This window comes from Taudactylus pleione, unplaced genomic scaffold, assembly GCF_031769625.1.
Source record: "Taudactylus pleione unplaced genomic scaffold, aTauple2 ptg000293l, whole genome shotgun sequence".
Lineage (NCBI taxonomy): Eukaryota > Metazoa > Chordata > Amphibia > Anura > Myobatrachidae > Taudactylus > Taudactylus pleione.
In genome coordinates, this window is record NW_028284695.1 from 749,926 (window position 1) to 768,220 (window position 18,295).

General features: G+C 41.6%; 1 protein-coding gene across 1 annotated transcript in view; it reads right to left on the reverse strand.

Annotated features, from left to right (window-relative positions):
* The window catches only part of LOC148511759 (RNA polymerase II-associated protein 1-like), a 68,753-nt gene that overhangs the window by 21,553 nt on the left and 28,905 nt on the right, over positions 1-18,295 (reverse strand). Inside the window, exons 7-14 of the mRNA XM_088482774.1 lie at positions 16,751-16,933; positions 13,310-13,425; positions 12,735-12,833; positions 11,960-12,061; positions 11,670-11,837; positions 6,003-6,203; positions 5,002-5,136; positions 42-221 (exon numbers count right to left, since the gene is read on the reverse strand). Of these exons, the coding sequence (XP_088338900.1) occupies positions 42-221; positions 5,002-5,136; positions 6,003-6,203; positions 11,670-11,837; positions 11,960-12,061; positions 12,735-12,833; positions 13,310-13,425; positions 16,751-16,933 (1,184 nt within the window). The remainder of the gene's footprint in view (positions 1-41; positions 222-5,001; positions 5,137-6,002; positions 6,204-11,669; positions 11,838-11,959; positions 12,062-12,734; positions 12,834-13,309; positions 13,426-16,750; positions 16,934-18,295) is intronic.

Consider the following 18,295-nt stretch of genomic DNA (forward strand, 5'->3'; position numbering starts at 1 on the left):
TCTAAAAAAAAAAAAAAAGCTAGGAAGGGACTAATAATTACCAGTCTGGCAGCTGAATGGCGCCCTGAGGATGCCAGCACCCGTAGAAATTTCATTGCAATTGAACATGAGACACCATGGAGGCTAGAAGGCCCAGGATCTCCCATTTCCATTGGAATACTCCACTGCATGGGCAGGAACTCGAGCACTATGGTCTCCATCAATCGTGGACAATCTAGAATCTACGGACAACACAGTCAGAGGTTATATGAGCAACCCAAAATGAAATATTGCTCATCTAACTAAGAGTAGACAGAATAATATAGATTTCAGGAGCTTGTAGGTCAATTTAAGATGAGCATCCCACTAATATCAAGAGTAACAGTAATTGTTAGAGAGAGTGAATGAAAAAGAGAAAAAAAAAAAAACTAAAGAAAGGCACATGATAAAAAAAAAAAAGAGAGAAAGAGAAAAGGAGAGAAAGAAACAAAAGAAAGGCACATGAGAAAGAAAGAGAGAAAGAAAGAGAAAGAAGGAAAGAAAGAGAAAGAGAGAAGGAAAGAAAGAAAAGAGAGAGAAAGAAAGAAAAGAGAGAAAGAAAGAGAAAGAAAGAAAAGAGAGAAAGAAAGAGAAAGAAAGAAAAGAGAGAAAGAAAGAGAAAGAAAGAAAGAGAAAGAAAGAAAAGAGAGAAAGAAAGAGAAAGAAAGAAAAGAGAGAAAGAAAGAGAAAGAAAGAAAAGAGAGAAAGAAAGAGAAAGAAAGAAAAGAGAGAAAGAAAAAGAAAGAAAGAAAGAAAGAAAGAAAGAGAGAAAGAAAAGAGAGAAAAAGAAAAGAGAGAAAGAAAGAAAAGAGAGAAAGAAAGAGAAAGAAAGAAAAGAGAGAAAGAAAGAGAAAGAAAGAAAAGAGAGAAAGAAAGAGAAAGAAAGAAAAGAGAGAAAGAAAGAGAAAGAAAGAGAAAGAAAGAAAGAAAGAAAGAAAGAAAGAGAAAGAAAGAAAGAAAGAAAGAAAGAGAAAGAAAGAGAAAGAAAGAAAGAAAGAAAGAAAGAAAGAAAGAAAGAGAAAGAAAAGAGAGAAAGAAAGAAAAGAGAGAAAGAAAGAAAAGAGAGAAAGAAAGAAAAGAGAGAAAGAAAGAAAAGAGAGAAAGAAAGAAAAGAGAGAAAGAAAGAAAGAAAGAAAGAAAGAGAAAGAAAGAAAGAAAGAAAGAAAGAAAGAAAGAGAAAGAAAGAAAGAAAGAAAGAAAAGAAAGAAAGAAAGAAAGAAGAAAAGAAAGAAAAGAAAGAAAGAAAGAAAGAAAGAAAGAAAGAAAGAAAGAAAGAAAGAAAGAAAGAAAGAAAGAAAGAAAAGAAAGAAGAAAAGAAAGAAAAGAAAAGAAAGGAAAAGAAAAAAAGAAAAGAAAAAGAAAGGCACATGAGAGAGAAAGAGCCATATGAGGTGCTAGTAAGATTCGCCACTAGAGGGCAGTCACGTCGCAATTGTTCAACCTCTCGGAGAAGAACTAAAGCTCATACAACTGAGCTGTAAAGTAATGTATTATTTTAAAGGCTGAATGATAGGTTGTAAAGTTGATGCCAAACATAATCTTGGGATCTTTGGAGTCAGGTCAGCAGATGTTAGCTAATTATAATGTGATGCATTATCTAACAGACATTCAGTTACTGCATATGCTGCTGCCCTCTTCAGCCAGGAACTCTATTAAGTGTGTGAAGATTCTCTAAATCTGATACACCAGGGTTCTCAAAATGAAATGATAGGTTGCTAAGGGCAACACCACCACTTGTCTGTTTTAGAATCTTTAGTAAATCCACCCTCTAGTGTCAGACCTACAGTTTAGTATTGAATGGAGTGAATCTGCCACTCTAATACTTGCAGTTGCCAAGTCCGTTATCTGACAGTGGGACTCCGTTGCTGCTATGGTGCACATAGTGACCTAATAATAATGAGAAAACACCTGCGGGATGTCCCCTTCCCATATTAGGTGTATCCCAGCAATCGCTATGGTATGGCTACAGTCTGCTAACACAAGTAATACCACAAATTTACAATATTGTCTGCATATTTAGGATTAAGCATAAGGTTTACTGTAATAAGCCTGCACAGAGCTTTGATTGGCCATTCTATTCAACCAATCAGATAAAAAAGTTCTTGGAATGCTGCTAATAAATTGTCAAGTACTGCGATAGAGCTAGCTGACATTTATAGTGTTGTGCTGTGATTGGTTCTGTGTGTGTTTACCAGGTTTACTGACAACTACATTAAAGTCCTTAATATGGTGATTTACCCTGCAAAAACCTGAGCTATGTAAATGTATAAAATTCATATTTAGAGCTATCCTACACATCCCAGATATTAAAATGATGACAAACAATGTAGCAACAAAATAACAATAAAATTTACTATTTATGTAATTATATTTACTGTAGGGTAAAATCTGGATTTTTTTTTTTGCAGAATTCTAATATATAACACATTTATAACCATTTTTCCAAATATTTTTGGAAAGAAAGTTAGTAATTTACATTAGAGAACAATTTTGTTTATTCTTTTGGTGCTCCTGTAGAGCTATTTTTAAACAAAGATGTATTAATTTACACGGTTAGGTATTACTGTGTTCTCCATTATGCCCACCAGAGGGCAATAAACTAACAGATATGACATTTACTACCTATAAAAAGCTGAAAAGGTTTATGGCAGACAATAAACAGGCAGCACAATAGACATGTGGGAGGCAGGATCCTGCGCTCAATTCTGGTAATCCTGGTGTATAGCGTAGTATTACTAGCTGTGCTTATTAGAGACAAGTCCATTGTCTCTGTCTATGGGTTTTACAGCACTGCACCTTCTTATGTTGGTGATTGTAGTGATAGACTACCTCTTCTCTGCATATTGAAATCTGTATTTTGTGTATATGCGCAATGTTTTCAAGTGGGTGTGCAGGTGTGCAGCTTGTGTGGGAGAAGGCAGAGGAAAATGGAGAACCCAGCTTCATGGGCTGTCCTGTACCTGTAAACTATTTTTTCCCAGTAGGAATCCTCAATAGGAAAACTTTTTTTTGGGGGTGGGCAGTGACTCCAGATATTGTAAGGAACTGCACCTATCCAGCACAATGGGCTCCACAATGTATTCAAAGAGTTTGTTTTGAACTTTGACTCATATCTGTGCAGGAAATTTTGCTTCATCAGACTACACAGTGATTCATAGTCCCAATATTAGAGACTGTTTACACTGTTGTACTGTACCAGGAGGTAGTGACTGGATCTCAAACCTCCAAGATTCTAAGAGATCCCATCTATTGATAACAGATATTATAAGATACAACTCTTGAACACCACCAATATTGTCTTGGTCTTTACTTCTTTAAGCTGGGTACACACTAGACGATATGTCGTCCGATCCAGAGGATCAAAGCGACATATCGAGTACATCATTTAGTGTGTACCATGATATGCGCGCTCCCGCAGGTAGCTAGCGCCATCGCCCCTCGGCCCTACTGCAAGGCCAACGGGGATGTCGCTAACGATGGTATGCTGCAGAATACAACATGACACGTAGCTCCCCCCCACCCCGTCATACCCAGCATCGGGAGGTGTGTATGCACTTGCTGCATGCTGGGTCCCGTCGTGTGTACCCAGTATTTTTTTTCCCTCCCGCACCAACCACCCAGCAATATTTTGTCCAATCATGCAATCCGCGATGGATTACAACGAACACCATATAGTGTGTACCCCCCAATTTATCAGTTGATGAATTGTCTGATTGCATCCGCCCATCTGATGTACTGCACGTCAGATGAGACGATGCAACGTACGTGCAGTATTGTTACCCCTGTAACAATATATTGTGTCATCGTACAGTGGATCGCATAGTATGTACACAGAAATTATATCTCGTTACATCGTATCGGACCATTGCTAGATCAACGCGTCATTAAGGTGTGTAGCCAGCTTAAGTCTCAGGGGTCCAGAAGTCAGTCATTTGCACCTTGCAGAGGAAAGCAAAGTATTAGGCAAAGGAACCTAAAGCCAAGCCCTCAGAAATGTGACTGCGTGATGGGCAGAAAATTGTACCTGCCAGCACCTGTGGCGAGAACGTATATGCTCCACTGTCTGGATAAGTGGATCAGTTCCACTGCATCTTCCAGGGTGAGTGGTATTAAGAATCAGGCTTATATTATTGATCAACCCATATGTTTCTTTGCCGCTGGCCATGCTGTGGACCTGACAAAGTGTCAGGCCCTAAATGAAATTGGTCAGACTTAATAACCGATGGCGTAACCACTCCAGTGCCAGCAGATCAGAGAGACATAGGTTTGCGTTGAAACCTTTTTTCAAAAACACAATGGCTCTTTTTGGCCAAAATTGAACCTTAAGAATCTAAAATCTTATGTGCAGATGGGCAGATTCAAGACTCAGTCTTTCAGAGTTGTCTACAAGAACATGGAATAGGACAAGATCATGGTTTCCATGGATGACAAAGACCTGTATGCACATCTTCCAATTGGTGTCGGCCACCAATGTCCTCTCAGATTTGCGGTTTGGTCCCACCATTTCCAGTTCCTGGCTCTGCCTTTAAGTCTGGCAACAGCCCCATGGGGTGTTCATGAAAATTATGCTTGTCATGACAACTCTTCTGAGGCCCTGGAGGTGTTGAGTATCCTTTACCTGGCTGACATTTTAATCAAGGCAGACTCCCTGACCTTATTTCAGGCTCATTACTAGGAGACAGCACAGACACTGGATTTACATGGTTGGATTATCAAATCAGGAATCCAACCTTTTTGTGATCACAGCTCTCTCATGCACCCCATGTGTAAGCTCATTTATTTTAACCTGTGTCAGCTGCTTTCTTGGTAGTATGACAGCAGCTATGTTTGGTGATTGTTTTCCTTTAAAAGCCATACGTTAGTTATATTTAACCAACGCTTCTTTATAATTATTTTGCTTTGTGAGCTTGCAGTGACCTTTTATAAGCACAACAATGTTCTCTGGTTATTGGTGAATTGGTGCCTGTGCTTCACTATTCTCACCTGGCTGCAGGCTGCCGCCGAGTGTCGGGCCACCCTTATAAGAATACCAAAGATGTTCAGAACCACAGAGGGTGGCGGCCTCACAACTTCCAAGATATACCGAAGCCTGTGAAGAAACTTTGTCTTCAGAAGACCCTAGAGTAAAACAAGATGAGTTGGTGAAAGTCAGTATGTTGTTTAAATCAAGAAATAAGTCATTTAGAATTGAACAAAGAGCCAAATTAAAAATGAAATAACAATGTATACCTAAAAGGGCTCAATAACATTTACTTGTATATCAGACTACTGCCAGGAGGCAGCTAGGGACACACAGGGGATAAGTCCCCCAATCTAAGAGGCAAGGCAGACCCATCTGTTCCCTGTAAAACCTGCTTATTACCAGTCGACGAGCAAGAAAGAAAATAAAATGACTAATGGAACAGCTAAAGAGGACAGAGAGAAAGCATTCCTATACGGGCTGGACTGCGCCTCAGTAGAATCATTAGCATAAGATAACTTACTAATGGCATAAAGCCCTGTGCCCAACCTCCTATGCTGGACAATTAGAGACTATACAGTCCAGGGACATGTGGTGCAGGGGTTTATGTTTTAAGCAGTGGAAATCGGGCAGAAGTGGACCAGTGGAGAAGTTGCAAATAGCAACCATTCAGCTTTGAAGTAGCATTTATCAAGTACAGTCTATAAAATAATAGGTAGGAACTGATTGGTTGCTTTGGGCAACTTCTCCACACTATTCGCTGCTTGATACATAAACTCCTTAGGGAGGGGAGGTATTTTCCAGTGACCTGATTCCTAGGAGGTGGAGCTTTTCCGGACTGGTGTCTATTTACTAAGCCTTGGGTGGAGATAAAGTGAACGGAGATAAAGTACAAGTCAATCAGCTTCTAACTGCCATGTCACAGGCTGTATTTGAAAAATGACAGTTAGGAGCTGGTTAGCTGGTACTTTATCTCCGTCCACTTTTTTTCCCATCCATGCAAAAGAAGAAGTAACCGCCTCACCTTTACTGCATCATAACGGGCCACATCTGGGTCAGCTTTCTTTTCTTCTTTAGACTTTATCTGGTTTTCTTTTCCTACACTCTTATTAGTGCTTTCCTCTATCTCATCATCATCATCGTCACTATCCTCCTCCTCTTCATTGGGTAAGAAAGGGAAGACTTTTGCTCCTTGGTACCATGAAAATGTCATGTCCAGATATGCCTGCCACAAAAAAGGAGAGAAAAGTTAAAGCCCATCAATAGAGCTACAAATGAACGCAGACTGTTTTTCAACATTCAAGAGAAGGTTAAATCAGTACAAGGTAAAATCAGTACAGTTCACCCTCCGATACAAACCATTAGATTGTGTGTTTATGTGCAACTGCAATAATCATTTTTTTTTCTAGTGATACAAGACCAGGAAGAGCTCAATGCCACCTTATAGCTAGTCCTTTCACTACTGCAGTTTTATACATCTCTTCCTGGTTGGTTCCTACTAGAGATGAGCGGGTCCGGTTCTCCAAGAACCAGACCCACCCGAACATAGGGGATCAGAGTAGGATCCGAGTCCAGCTCGGCTTTTCCCAACTAACTCGGAATCCAGAACGAGGCAAAATGTCATCATCCCGCTGTCGGATTCTCATGGGTTTTGGATTCTATAAAGGGTCCCGGTGATCAGCGCCATTTTTAGGTGTGTGCTAGCTACGCTATTATCGTTTGGTGACACTGCCGACGAGACCGCAGTTCATCATCCACGTATTTGTGACTCTGCATGTGGTCCATCCACACTCCGCAGGGGTGCTTTGTTGTCCATAAAGGGGTGCTGTGTTGTTCATCAAGGGGCTTCTGCCTAGTCCAGGAGTCTCTTCCCCAGTGTAAAAAAAAAAATATTGTTTGGTGACACTGCCGGCCAGATCGCAGCTTATCATCCACATATTGTGACACTAAGTGGTAGCGCAGTGTGTTGTTCTTTTCTTATTCACAAAAAATGTTGTGACACTAAGTGGTAGCGCAGTCTTTTACTTATAAAAAATCTTGTGACACTAGTCCGTCTACGTCATCTGCAAAAGCAGATGCCCAAGGGCATACAGGACTTAAGTCAGGGCATCTAAAATCAAAGAATCAATCTTTTACATTGGTAAAGAAAAAACATCAAAGGGAAAGTTAGTTGCAGAAAGACAAAATTGGCAATATGCCTTTCACCACACGAAGTGGCAAGGAAAGGCCTTGGTCTTTATTTATGACTGGTGGCTCTGCCTCTTATGATGATTCAAGCCCTTCTCCCTGTATACGTTTAAAAAATAAAATAAAATTGTTTAAGGCACAGGAACCAACTGTGCGGTCAGAAATGTCACAAATCCCTGAGGAGAGTCTAAGTGTGTCGGCGGGTGCCATGTGGTGAGCTTGACCTTTCCAAAACTGTACACGAAGAGGAGCCTCCTTCCACCACTTGTGCAATCCTCTGCAATTGTGGGGCTGAGCAGCACAAGTCAACACGCTGACCAGGATGAGGAGGATATTTGTGTAGCTGACGCTAATAAGGATGTTGATGATGAGGATGCGGATGATGAGGATGTTTGTGTAAATCAGACCCCAGTGGAAACAGTTGTTGTCCGTAATAAGGAAAAGACAACAGTCATGCCTGGGTATAAAACAAAAAAATCCACTTATGTGTGGAATCATTTCTACCCAAATACAATCAACAATTGTCAAGCCATCTGTACCCATTGTCATGCCAGAGTAAGTAGAGGTAGGGACACTAACCATCTAGGAACCTCCTCCCTGTTACGTCATCTACAACGCATACATCAAAAGTGTTAGCAAAATTCAGAAACTTTGGCTTAATAAGTAACAACAAGCAGTCCAGCGTCGGCTAGCTCCCTTCTCTCTGCTAGATCCAAGCACCTGGCATCTTCACCACCAACACCTTCATCAACAATATCCTCAATCATGATCGGAAGTAGTCCTGCATCCAATTTGATAAGGCTAACTCAGTCCTCTCCTATCCTGGATTCCACAGAATACTGCTAGGAGTGGATCTTCATCCCAGAAGGGGACCAAGAAGACTACTAGTAGTAGTTCTAAAAAAAACAATTGACTGTTAAACAATCCTTTGCAAGGGGGAGCAAGTATGACAGTAGTCACCCAGTTGCACAGCGGATCACTGACGCCATAACATCTATGCTGGTATTAGACGGGCGTCAGATAGCCGCCATTAGTGCAGTGGGTTTTAGACAGTTAATTGAGGTCCTCTGTCCCCGCTACCAAATCCCATCTAGATTCCACTTTACTAGAAAAGCAATTTCCAGCCTGTACAGGGACAGTAAAAAAACAAAAAAAAAAAACTTAGTGTCCTCCAAAATGCCGTTGTAACCACTGTCCACTTAACCACAGATATGTGGACAAGTGGAACAGAGCAAATGCAAGCTTACATGACTAACAGTCCACTGGGTGGGTGTATTGCCTTCAGCGGCACCAACAGCAGCAGCATCTAGGAAACAGCAGCTCATTCAGAGGCAGGCTACTCTGTGTATCACCGTTTTCACTAAGAGGCATACCGCTGACAACCTTTTATAAAAACTCAGGGAAGTCATTGCAAAATGGCTTACCCTGCTTGGACTCTCCTCGGGATTTGTGATTTCTGGCAACGCCACCAATATTGTGAGAGCATTACAGCTGGGTGAATTCCAACACGTACCATGTTTTGCTCACACAATCAAGTTGGTGGTGCTAAACTTTTTTTCAAAATGACAGGGCCGTGCAGGAGATGCTCTCTGTGTCCCGAAATATTTCTGGGCATTTTCGCCATTCAGCAGGTGCATGTAGAAGACTGCAAGAAATGTTGAATTTGCCCTGTCACCAGTTGAAGCCAGAGGTAGTTACGAGGTGGAACTCCACCCTTTATATGCTTGAGCGGATGGAGGAACAGCAAAAAGCAATCCAAAGCTACACAACAAAGTATGACATAGGAAGAGGAGGGAGACTGTAACTTACTCAAGCTCAGTGGAAAATACTTTCCGTGTTGTGCAGAGTGCTGAAACCCTTCAAAGTAGTCACCTGTGAAGTGAGTTCAGACACTGCCAGCTTGAGTCAGGTAATTCCCCTCATTAGACTTGTAGATCAAGTCCTATATTCACTTCACCAGGATCCAAGGGTGTAAGGAACTTCCAATCAGAGCAATACATTTTGGTGACCGTGCTCGATCCTATGTTTAAGTCAGGGGTAGCCAACCTCGGTCCTCGAGAGCTACCAACAGTTCACATTTTCCAGATTACCTAGCTGGTGCACAGGTGTATTCATTACTCACTAACACACTTGAAAAGATCCACAGGTGAAGCTCACGAGGACCAGGGTTGGCTACCCCTGGTTTAAGTCATATGTCGTGTCTTTCTTCCCAACGGACACAGATCTGAAGAGATGCAAAGAGCTGTTGGTAAGCAAATTGTCAGCTCAAGTGGCACGTGATGCAGCGATGGCTCCTCCTTCAGTTTCTCCAGCAAGTGCGGCTGCCAGGAAATAACTAAACTTTCCCAAAAAAGAACCCCACTGGTGATGCAGATGAGTCAACACAACCAAGTTTTGACATCTAGTCAAGTCTAATAGAATTGCCTACAATTAATGATACCGCTACCATGACTCCATCTAATACAGTCACCATTCAAATACTGGTTGAGGACTATTTTAATGATAGCATCCAAATAGGCATGTCATATAGTCCGTTTCACTACTGGCAGGAAGAAAAGGAAATTTGGAGGCCCTTGCACAAACTGGTTTTGTTTTACTTGAGCTGCCCACCCCTCCAGTGTGTAGAGTTTTCAGCACAGCCGGGAACAGTGTCAGCGATCGGCGTAGGAGGCTACTTCGTCAAAATGTGGAAAAGATGATGTTCATCAAAATTAACTACAAATTTCTCGAGGAAGAACCTTACCACCAATTACATCCAAAAATTACAGAGGTACCTAAGGCTGTAATGGTGGATTTCAGTGGGGACTAATTAATATTGTGTGAAGATGATGTACACACTGATGAGGGTGAGGAATCGGTTGATGATGGCAACAACATCTTGTAAAGCCAGTTTGTGCACGGAGAGATCACTGCCAGCAATGTCAGCTGCCCGTTGGTAGCTTGTTTTGTGGGGGCCCAAACAAACCAATCACTTCAGCCACAATTGGCAGTCTCTGTCGCTGAAGTGATTGGCTTGCTAAACTGTGCATGTCCTATATACACAACATAAGGGTGGGTGGAAGGGCCCAAGGACAATTCCATCTTGCACCTTTTCTTTGCATTATGTGAGGTTTGGGGCATTGCTGCCTAACATTTTTAATTTTATAGTTTATAAAACTGCCATCCTGTCTGCCACTGCTGTGTTGCAAAAGTTTAATAGACGTCCTATATTTTTTTTTTTAAACAGCCGTGCTTTTGGGCCACTCCTCTGACGCTTACTTTTTTTTAATGGTTTAATACTGTATTTATTTAAACTAACATCATAAATCGGTATACTTGCAAAACACACTTATGCCATTTTTCAACCTTGATTTGTAGATACCAACCTAGTGGGCTTGGTTTTCCTTGATCATAACAGCCATGTTTGGTCAGATGCAACTCAAATACCAAATGGAAAGGCTATTTTGTGATGATATCTGGAGATGTTCTTTCTCCTCCACTCCCAGCCTTCCCATCCATAACCCAGAAGCCCAATGATAACAGATGTTTAGTACCAGACTTTAAAAATCCCTCTGACCCCCCCTTCCTGTTCAGAGCTTCCGTTTTGTGTGCTCCCACAGACAGTATCTCCTGCATGCCCCTTTCACTTTAAAAAAAAAATACTGGACCACCACAAGAGCTCAACTTTTGCAAGGACTGATGTGAATGAGTCAAATATGCTTTGAAAATGACTCCCCACTTCCCTCCCTCATAAATTTTCTTTGGAATCAAAAACTTAAATTAAGTTTGATATGAATCAACGTTTCTTTTCCCTGCCTTCATCTACATACATACTCCATCTCCCTCAGGCCTCTCGATTAATTAAAACATATGTTTCCTTATGTGCTATATTTGAAGTTGAACTGCCACGTGTTTGTGCCGCCCACTGCTGCCACTTAGCATAGTCAGCCAGCTAGCTTGGTGCAAATTATGGGCCTAAACTGGATAAAAACAATATTGTGAGCTGTGAGGTGGTCAAAATTGACTGGAAACAAGTGGAAAATAATGTTATTGAGGTTAATAATACTGTAGGAACAAAAACAGGCCCAAATTATGTGATTTTAGCTGTTTTCATGATTTTTTAGAAAAAACAGATCCAAGACACGCAAGGGCGATTTAGCCAAAACCAAATTCAGATTCAAAACGTAAAGGAGATAGAGATCCAAAACCAAAACACGGGAGTCGGTGCACATATAACCAAACATGAACAACTTCTCCATACAAAAAGAATTGAATACAACCAAATATCTCAGCAAAATTCATGTTCTGTCAAAAGATGGAAGTGTTACAACAGGTCATTAACATGGCAGATAACCTTGTAATGGTACATAGCGATGTAAATAAAACTAATTAGACTGACAAATTAGATGGGTCATTATAATTTCACTTTTAATTCTGCCTTATTTACTCAAAATTGTATTATGTTCATATTTATAATATTTATCATACCTCAAATAGTAAATTCAAGATACAATTACACCTTTACCTCGTCTTCTGGCGACACCAATAAGGAATGCAAAGCGCCAACGGCCGCAGCAATGACATTTTCTATGGCATCATCCAAAGAGTAGCGCAGGAGGAAGAGGAACCCTGCGTCCAACAGCAGCTGTAGAACTCTTCCTTTGAGGACAGAGACAAACTCTCCTTGTTTGGCCTATAAGAGAGGACATCAATCACCAACACTCAGTACTGCCAGCTCACACAAGTCTATAGCCATAACTAACTACCGGTGACCTCACTGGCATGGTGCCAACCAGGTAACATTCCCTTTCTTACCTTCTTCACTATACATCCTAGAACCTGCAGTGACAGAGTCCTTTGCTGAATGAACTGGCTCCGAGAAAGATGGAAGAGCTCCTGGAGGGAGTAACCAGCTCTCTGTAAAATAAAATGGAGGCAGACCATCACAAATGTCACACCTAAGTGGGAAATGGAAGACTCAGACCGATTGTTAATTCATTCTAAAATTGCTCAAAGATCAGAGGAGAAAAAAAAAAACTTTTAAAAACACAGATAATGTCCTCTAGCGTAAAGATTTTTTTTACCCTCAGTAAATCTTTACTACAAATTGGCTCCAACATCCAAAATACTTACCTGATGACTAAATAATGGTGCATTACCATGACGTAGCTAGCAGGGCGTTCTTAATAGCATTTTATCAGAGGCATCTACTTCCCAACACAAGGGTGTAAGAAGAAAGGGGATGTAGTTGACGTCCCAGCAGTCGGGATGCGAGCATCAGAATCCCGACCACCAGCATCCCAACGGTAAGTATTATGGGGAAGGTTAGGTTTAGGGTTAGGCTGCAGGGGGACGGGGTTAGGCGGCTTACCTTTGGGCATTGAGACACTGTCAGGATGCCGCTGTCAGTATTCTGACCACCAGCATCCCGACTGCCGGGATCCCGTATGCAACCCGAAGAAAGGGGTCATTGTAATAATACATGGAGAAATTATTAATTTCAAACTATTTCCACTGGTATCACATACGATAAGAGTCTGTTATAGTGAGTCAGTGCATACAGGTAGAAAAACCTCCAGCTTCTGGTTACCTCCGCTTCCTCCCCATGGTGGTGCAGCCCCAGATGAACAGGAATATCAGAATGTGGAGGTATCAGGTCTCCCTTCAGGCTGAACCGTGCTTGCATTCCCTGTAAATAAATATAGATCATGCTTATTCTGTATCAACCAGTACGTTTTCCATGGGATCATAAGCATTACTTATTTTGCTACAGTGACGTTGAGATGAACAGAGAGATCTGCAGGAGAGACCCATAACTGCTGCACTTTTCAGACATGATCCCTCACCTTCTCTACAATGTAATAAACTGAATGTTGTGAAAAAAAAAAATGCTTTTAAAAAAAGTTATTTCCTTTCTCTACAGGTGTTCCTAACGTCACCCTTCTGAATAATCACTTTCCATATGATGACTCCCCCCCCCTCCCCACACACCCACACTCCATCCATCTCCCTGTTTTTCACAGACCTAATCAGTACAGTGATGGAATATGCCATCTGCACAGCATTAAGCAAAGAGTCTGGTAACTGCAATATAGAGACGGCTGTAAAAGCATATGCTAGGCATAATCATATGCTCAATTACTCAAATGTCAGCTATAAAAATACCTTCTTGTTTTTTTGTTGCTTTCTCTGGGGCAGGGCTTTCATCCATTCCAGCTTCTCAAATTCCACAGTGTCCATGTGAACCCATTCCTTCTCAGGCTTCAGCGGGAGGTTTTCAACTATTAAGAAAAGCTGCAGTTAACCTTATATATAAAATTCATTGACCTGTCTGTCCGGTTATGCATTCAGGCACTCCTGCACCGATTGGGATGAAACCAACGTGAGGTGGTCCAGTTGGATCCTGGCCAGGTTTTAGGGGGGGTTAGGGTCCCGGTTGGCCCTCTGGTTTGTGTTCGCTGGACAGAACTTTGACCCGGACAGCCTGTTCTAAGCCTTTCACAATATGGATTTGGACGAAAACTTCACAGAGTGTTAATATTGGATCCCAGAAGACATACTAGGAAGTTGAGGTCCCAGTCGGACCTCCCGTTGGTGTACAATGGGCAGAACTTTGACCTGGGGAGCCTGTTCTAGGCCTTCCACTGATGGATTTGGATCAAAACTTCACGAAGGGATGGCAATTGGTCTGGGATGCCTTACTTGAAAATTTAAACCCGGGCTACGCTGGGTACTTCAGGTAGTACAGTATATCTAACAAAAAACAGAATCAACCTGTAAAATACCATACAATTTTGAAACTGTAAAAGCAGCTTCTTGAAATCTTCAAAGACAACTTCTGTCTGGTCCATGGCTGTGAAGCAAAACACCATAAAGCTTTTGCAGGTGTTAAGACACATCTATATTTAATATTGTATAGCTTGTTACCAGTCATTTAAATTTGAAGTGGGCATTGTGAATTCAGAGTAAATAGCTATTCCACAACCACCAACTTTCACTCTTTCCTGCCTAAGCTCACCTAGGATGAGGGGACAAGGTGCACTAGACAGAACTTTGTAAAGGTGTGCCGGGAAGACCAGCAAGCTACCCTATAGATCTGCACAGCTCCAGGCACAGGATCTATCACACTTTTGGTTTATGTACTAAGCCTTGGAGAGAGATAAAGTGGCTGGAGATATAAAACCAACCAATCAGCTACTAACTATTATTTCTTAAAAACAGTCTGTAACATGACGGTTAGGAGCGGATTAGTTGGTATTTATTACCATCCACTTTTTTACATGAAATAGCCTAGTATACTGTAATAGGAGCAAAGGGGAAGGAAAAAAGAGGAGGGGGAATTGCATGGACAAATAAAAACAAATAATAAAAAACAATACTAGAGTGCCAACTTAAATATCAGTAAAGGTACAATTTGGTGACCTAAGACAAATTACGATACAGATACTAGGTGATAGTTTCGAATACCTGTAAAAATGTATTTTGGACAGAGGAGTTGAGTGACTCAATAAAAGGAACCCCCCTATATCTTATAAAAAGATACCACTCCAGTCTCTAAAGCTGGGAAAAGAGCTCGTCGGTCATAATAAAGTGTTCTGAGTTATCACCATCCACTTGATCTCTCTCCAAGGCTCAGTGATAGTGGCTTAGTGGATTTACACACAGGAGAAGGAGTAGAGATGTCACAGTGACTGAAATGACTAAAGACTCAGATTTGTCATCTGCATCTGAGCATGTAAAGATACTGAGGGGCACGGCCTTAAAAGTTGACTGTGGCGGAGCAATCCGGAGGTGCTAAAGGAAATCGTTAATGATTACATGTTAAAGCTGAAGGGCAATTTCAAAGAACAGTTACGTGCCTAGAAGGCACAGACAATAAGATGATGTTGAAAGACACCTTGAACAGTCAATGTGGTTGTGTCATGAAGGTAGAGATGTGTCCTCATACAGTATTGCAGCAGTTGCGCCAAACAGGTCCTTTCGGCGCTAGGTCCTGTATGACTGCTTACACAAAGCATCTTATTCACCTAAAAATGCATCTTAGTTGCAATTGGTTGTGACTAAGATGCACCACGAGACTGCACAGATTCATTTGATTAGTTGTATATCTGTGTGCGACTGAGTCTGGATCTGTATGCAAAGTGCTATGATGCCGAGACCGCGGCTTTTGTCCACTGCAAGTTCTGTTGCATTTCATTTACAGACGAGAGAGAGAGAAAGAGAAAGAGAGAGATAGAGATAAAGTACCAACCAACCAATCAGCTCCTGTCATTTTTCAAACACAGCCTGTATTGTGACAGTTAGGAGCGGGATGGTAGGTACTTTCTCTCTCTCCTAGGCTTAGTACATAGACCCCTCAGTTGCTCACAGATATAGATGTGATGCATATTAAATGACTCAGTGTAGTCTTGTGGTGCATCTTAGTCACATTGCATCGCAACTAAGATGTATTTTCGGGTGAAAAAGGAACTCGCCGCAAGCAGAATCGCTCACTCGCGCCAGGTGCCTTGTGCCGCATGGTGTATTGAGGCTAGGCATAAGAGGACACATCTCTAATGTGTGAAATAAAGGCACAGAACTGTGTTTTATTCAATGTGATAAAATAATAATGGATTAAATATTCTATTTCTGTAAATATTCAGACACAGAAGGGCTGATATAGAGTTATTAGATTTACATATTATTATCAGCAGCAGTTATTTGTATAGCGTACACATATTCCGCAGAGCTTTATAGAGTACATTTCAACCATTCACATCAGTCCCTGCCCCAGTGGAGCTTCCAACCACATGCACACACACTAGGGTTCATTCTTTGTTGGGGACCAATTACTCTAACAGGGTGGGAATTGAACCCAAGACCTCAGTGTTGTGAGGCGGTAATGCTGACCATTGCACCATTATATTTATGTGTTCAGGCCTTCCTGTAAATTTTATGAAATGCATTTGGGCCTGATTCAGAGGAGGACACAGTTCATACTCAAATGCGATTTTTGTCATGGAGTGTGAAAATATGCAAATGCCAGTTTAAGCATTCATCTTCTGTTTCCCTCCAACGGACTGAGGAAGCCCCACAACACCCACTTTGCCTACCTGAGCAAAGCTAAATTGCGCTGGTGGATCCGAATTGCAGTATAAAAGAAAGCTGCCAGGCATTTGCAAAAAACAGACAAATGTACTCGCTATTTTTTGCTTTGCTCCCAACTCAGAATCGAGCTCTTACGATGAAGCTTTTATAAACACTTCCTACTATAAACAACAAAATGTGATTGACATTGCCCATCATAATTACCCAGGAGGTCCAGTTTGCTATTGCAGACAAACACTGTACAATCTGTGATAAAAGTAATGCCTCAGCAATAAAACTTGGACGCTCTGTCACTGATTGATGTATGATGTCTGTTATTGATGTTGGGTATTGATATTGCCAGCTCACTTTTTGTGTGTACAATAAGGATACCGATATAATACTGAAGGAAGTAAATAAACCGGGGAATGAGACCTATTACTCAAGGAGCGAGCATTCACATCTTATGCTGAACTCATCCCCGGTATTTAGTGCTATTGATCTGCTCCACAGAGGTCCTGTCTTGGGGTGACTGATTACCTGATCGTGCACTTTGATTTCCTGCATCCCTTGGAGACTGCCTGGATGTATGCGTCAATGTTGGAGAATGAGGTTTTTCCAGGCTGAGCGACTGGGGTGCTCCAGCTGTAGGTTTGGTGTCTGAACCCTCCTGTTTTGACTGGTTCTCTCTTTTTGATTTCAAGAAGGCGAGCAATTTTGGATCTTAAGCAGGGTAAAAGGAAAGCATGGAAACCTTAGAGATCGCAGGAATGGCAGAACACTCATTTATCTAACTAACAGATTTACAGCCAACATCTATGAAGCAGACAGCATAACATGATGGTGGTCTTCAAAAAATTTAATTTATTATTTCAGGAGACTGTTAAGAGTAAATGAGGATCTACTTGCTTTCCTCTACACACATACACTACTACACAGATTCTCAAACTCAGTCCTCCAGGACCCCAAACAGTGCATGTTTTCCAGGTCTCCTCACAGAATCACAAGTGATATAAATAGCTCCATCTGTGGATCTTTTAAAATGAGTCAGTCAGTAATGAATACACCTGTGCACCTGCTGGGTGACCTGGAAAACGTGACCTGTTTGGGGTCCTGAGGACCGAGTCTGAGAACCATTGCACTACTAGATCAAGTGTTATAAGGATTGATTAGCAGATTACATATACACTGCTATTCGATCTAATAGTGTTACTGATTTGGACCTTCCTCACAACGCAAAAGTACCTACAGATCTAGAGTTATGTTACCTTCCTCACATTGCAAAAGGGTATTCATTCAGGAAGCCGGCGTACGCAATGACGAGCGCCGGCTTCCAGACTACTTAATCCCGGCGAGGGTTAAATGACAGGCATCTAAATCTAGGCGTCTGTAGTTTTATTGTCGCCGGGAGGCACTTAGAGGGGGGATTAGGGTTAGGCACAGGGGGGGGGGGTTAGAGTTAGGCACCCTAAAGGAGGGTTAGGGGGTAAAATTAGGTTAGTTTATACTTACCTTTAGGACGATCGGGATTTCCTCCTCTGTCAGGCTGCCGCTGCAGATTTTAAATCATAAATCATACCGAATGCAAAACTACCGACATATATAATTATAAAGTTATAGTGAAGTCACCTGCCCTCTCAGCAGCTCTGCTTGCACTACATGCCTAATACGTTCACATTTTGAACATTGCCATCTGGTGAAAAGGCATGGTACATGACAGTCTGGGTCCACTTACACTAACGTGGGAGCCCACAGCTCCCATTACTATATATCTATACCGGCTAAGTGTGTACCTGCACCACCAAAAGTACATGGCAAATGGTAAGAAACTGTTCAATAATTATCATTTAAATTGAATTGTATTTGGTATTGTTTTACAGGGACATGTTTTACGTTTAGAATGTGATCACTTACTCTTATTAAACAGCAGAGTAAAACTTGTGTCACACAAGCTGCGAAAATACCAGAGTTTTGTAGCTAAGGCAATGCAGTGTGTGCAGGGGCGTGCAGCCTTCGTTTGGGTCCCCTCCTCTCTGTCAGCGCATCTGGGCGCAGTCCTTTCTGGCTTCATTCTCCGGGAGAATG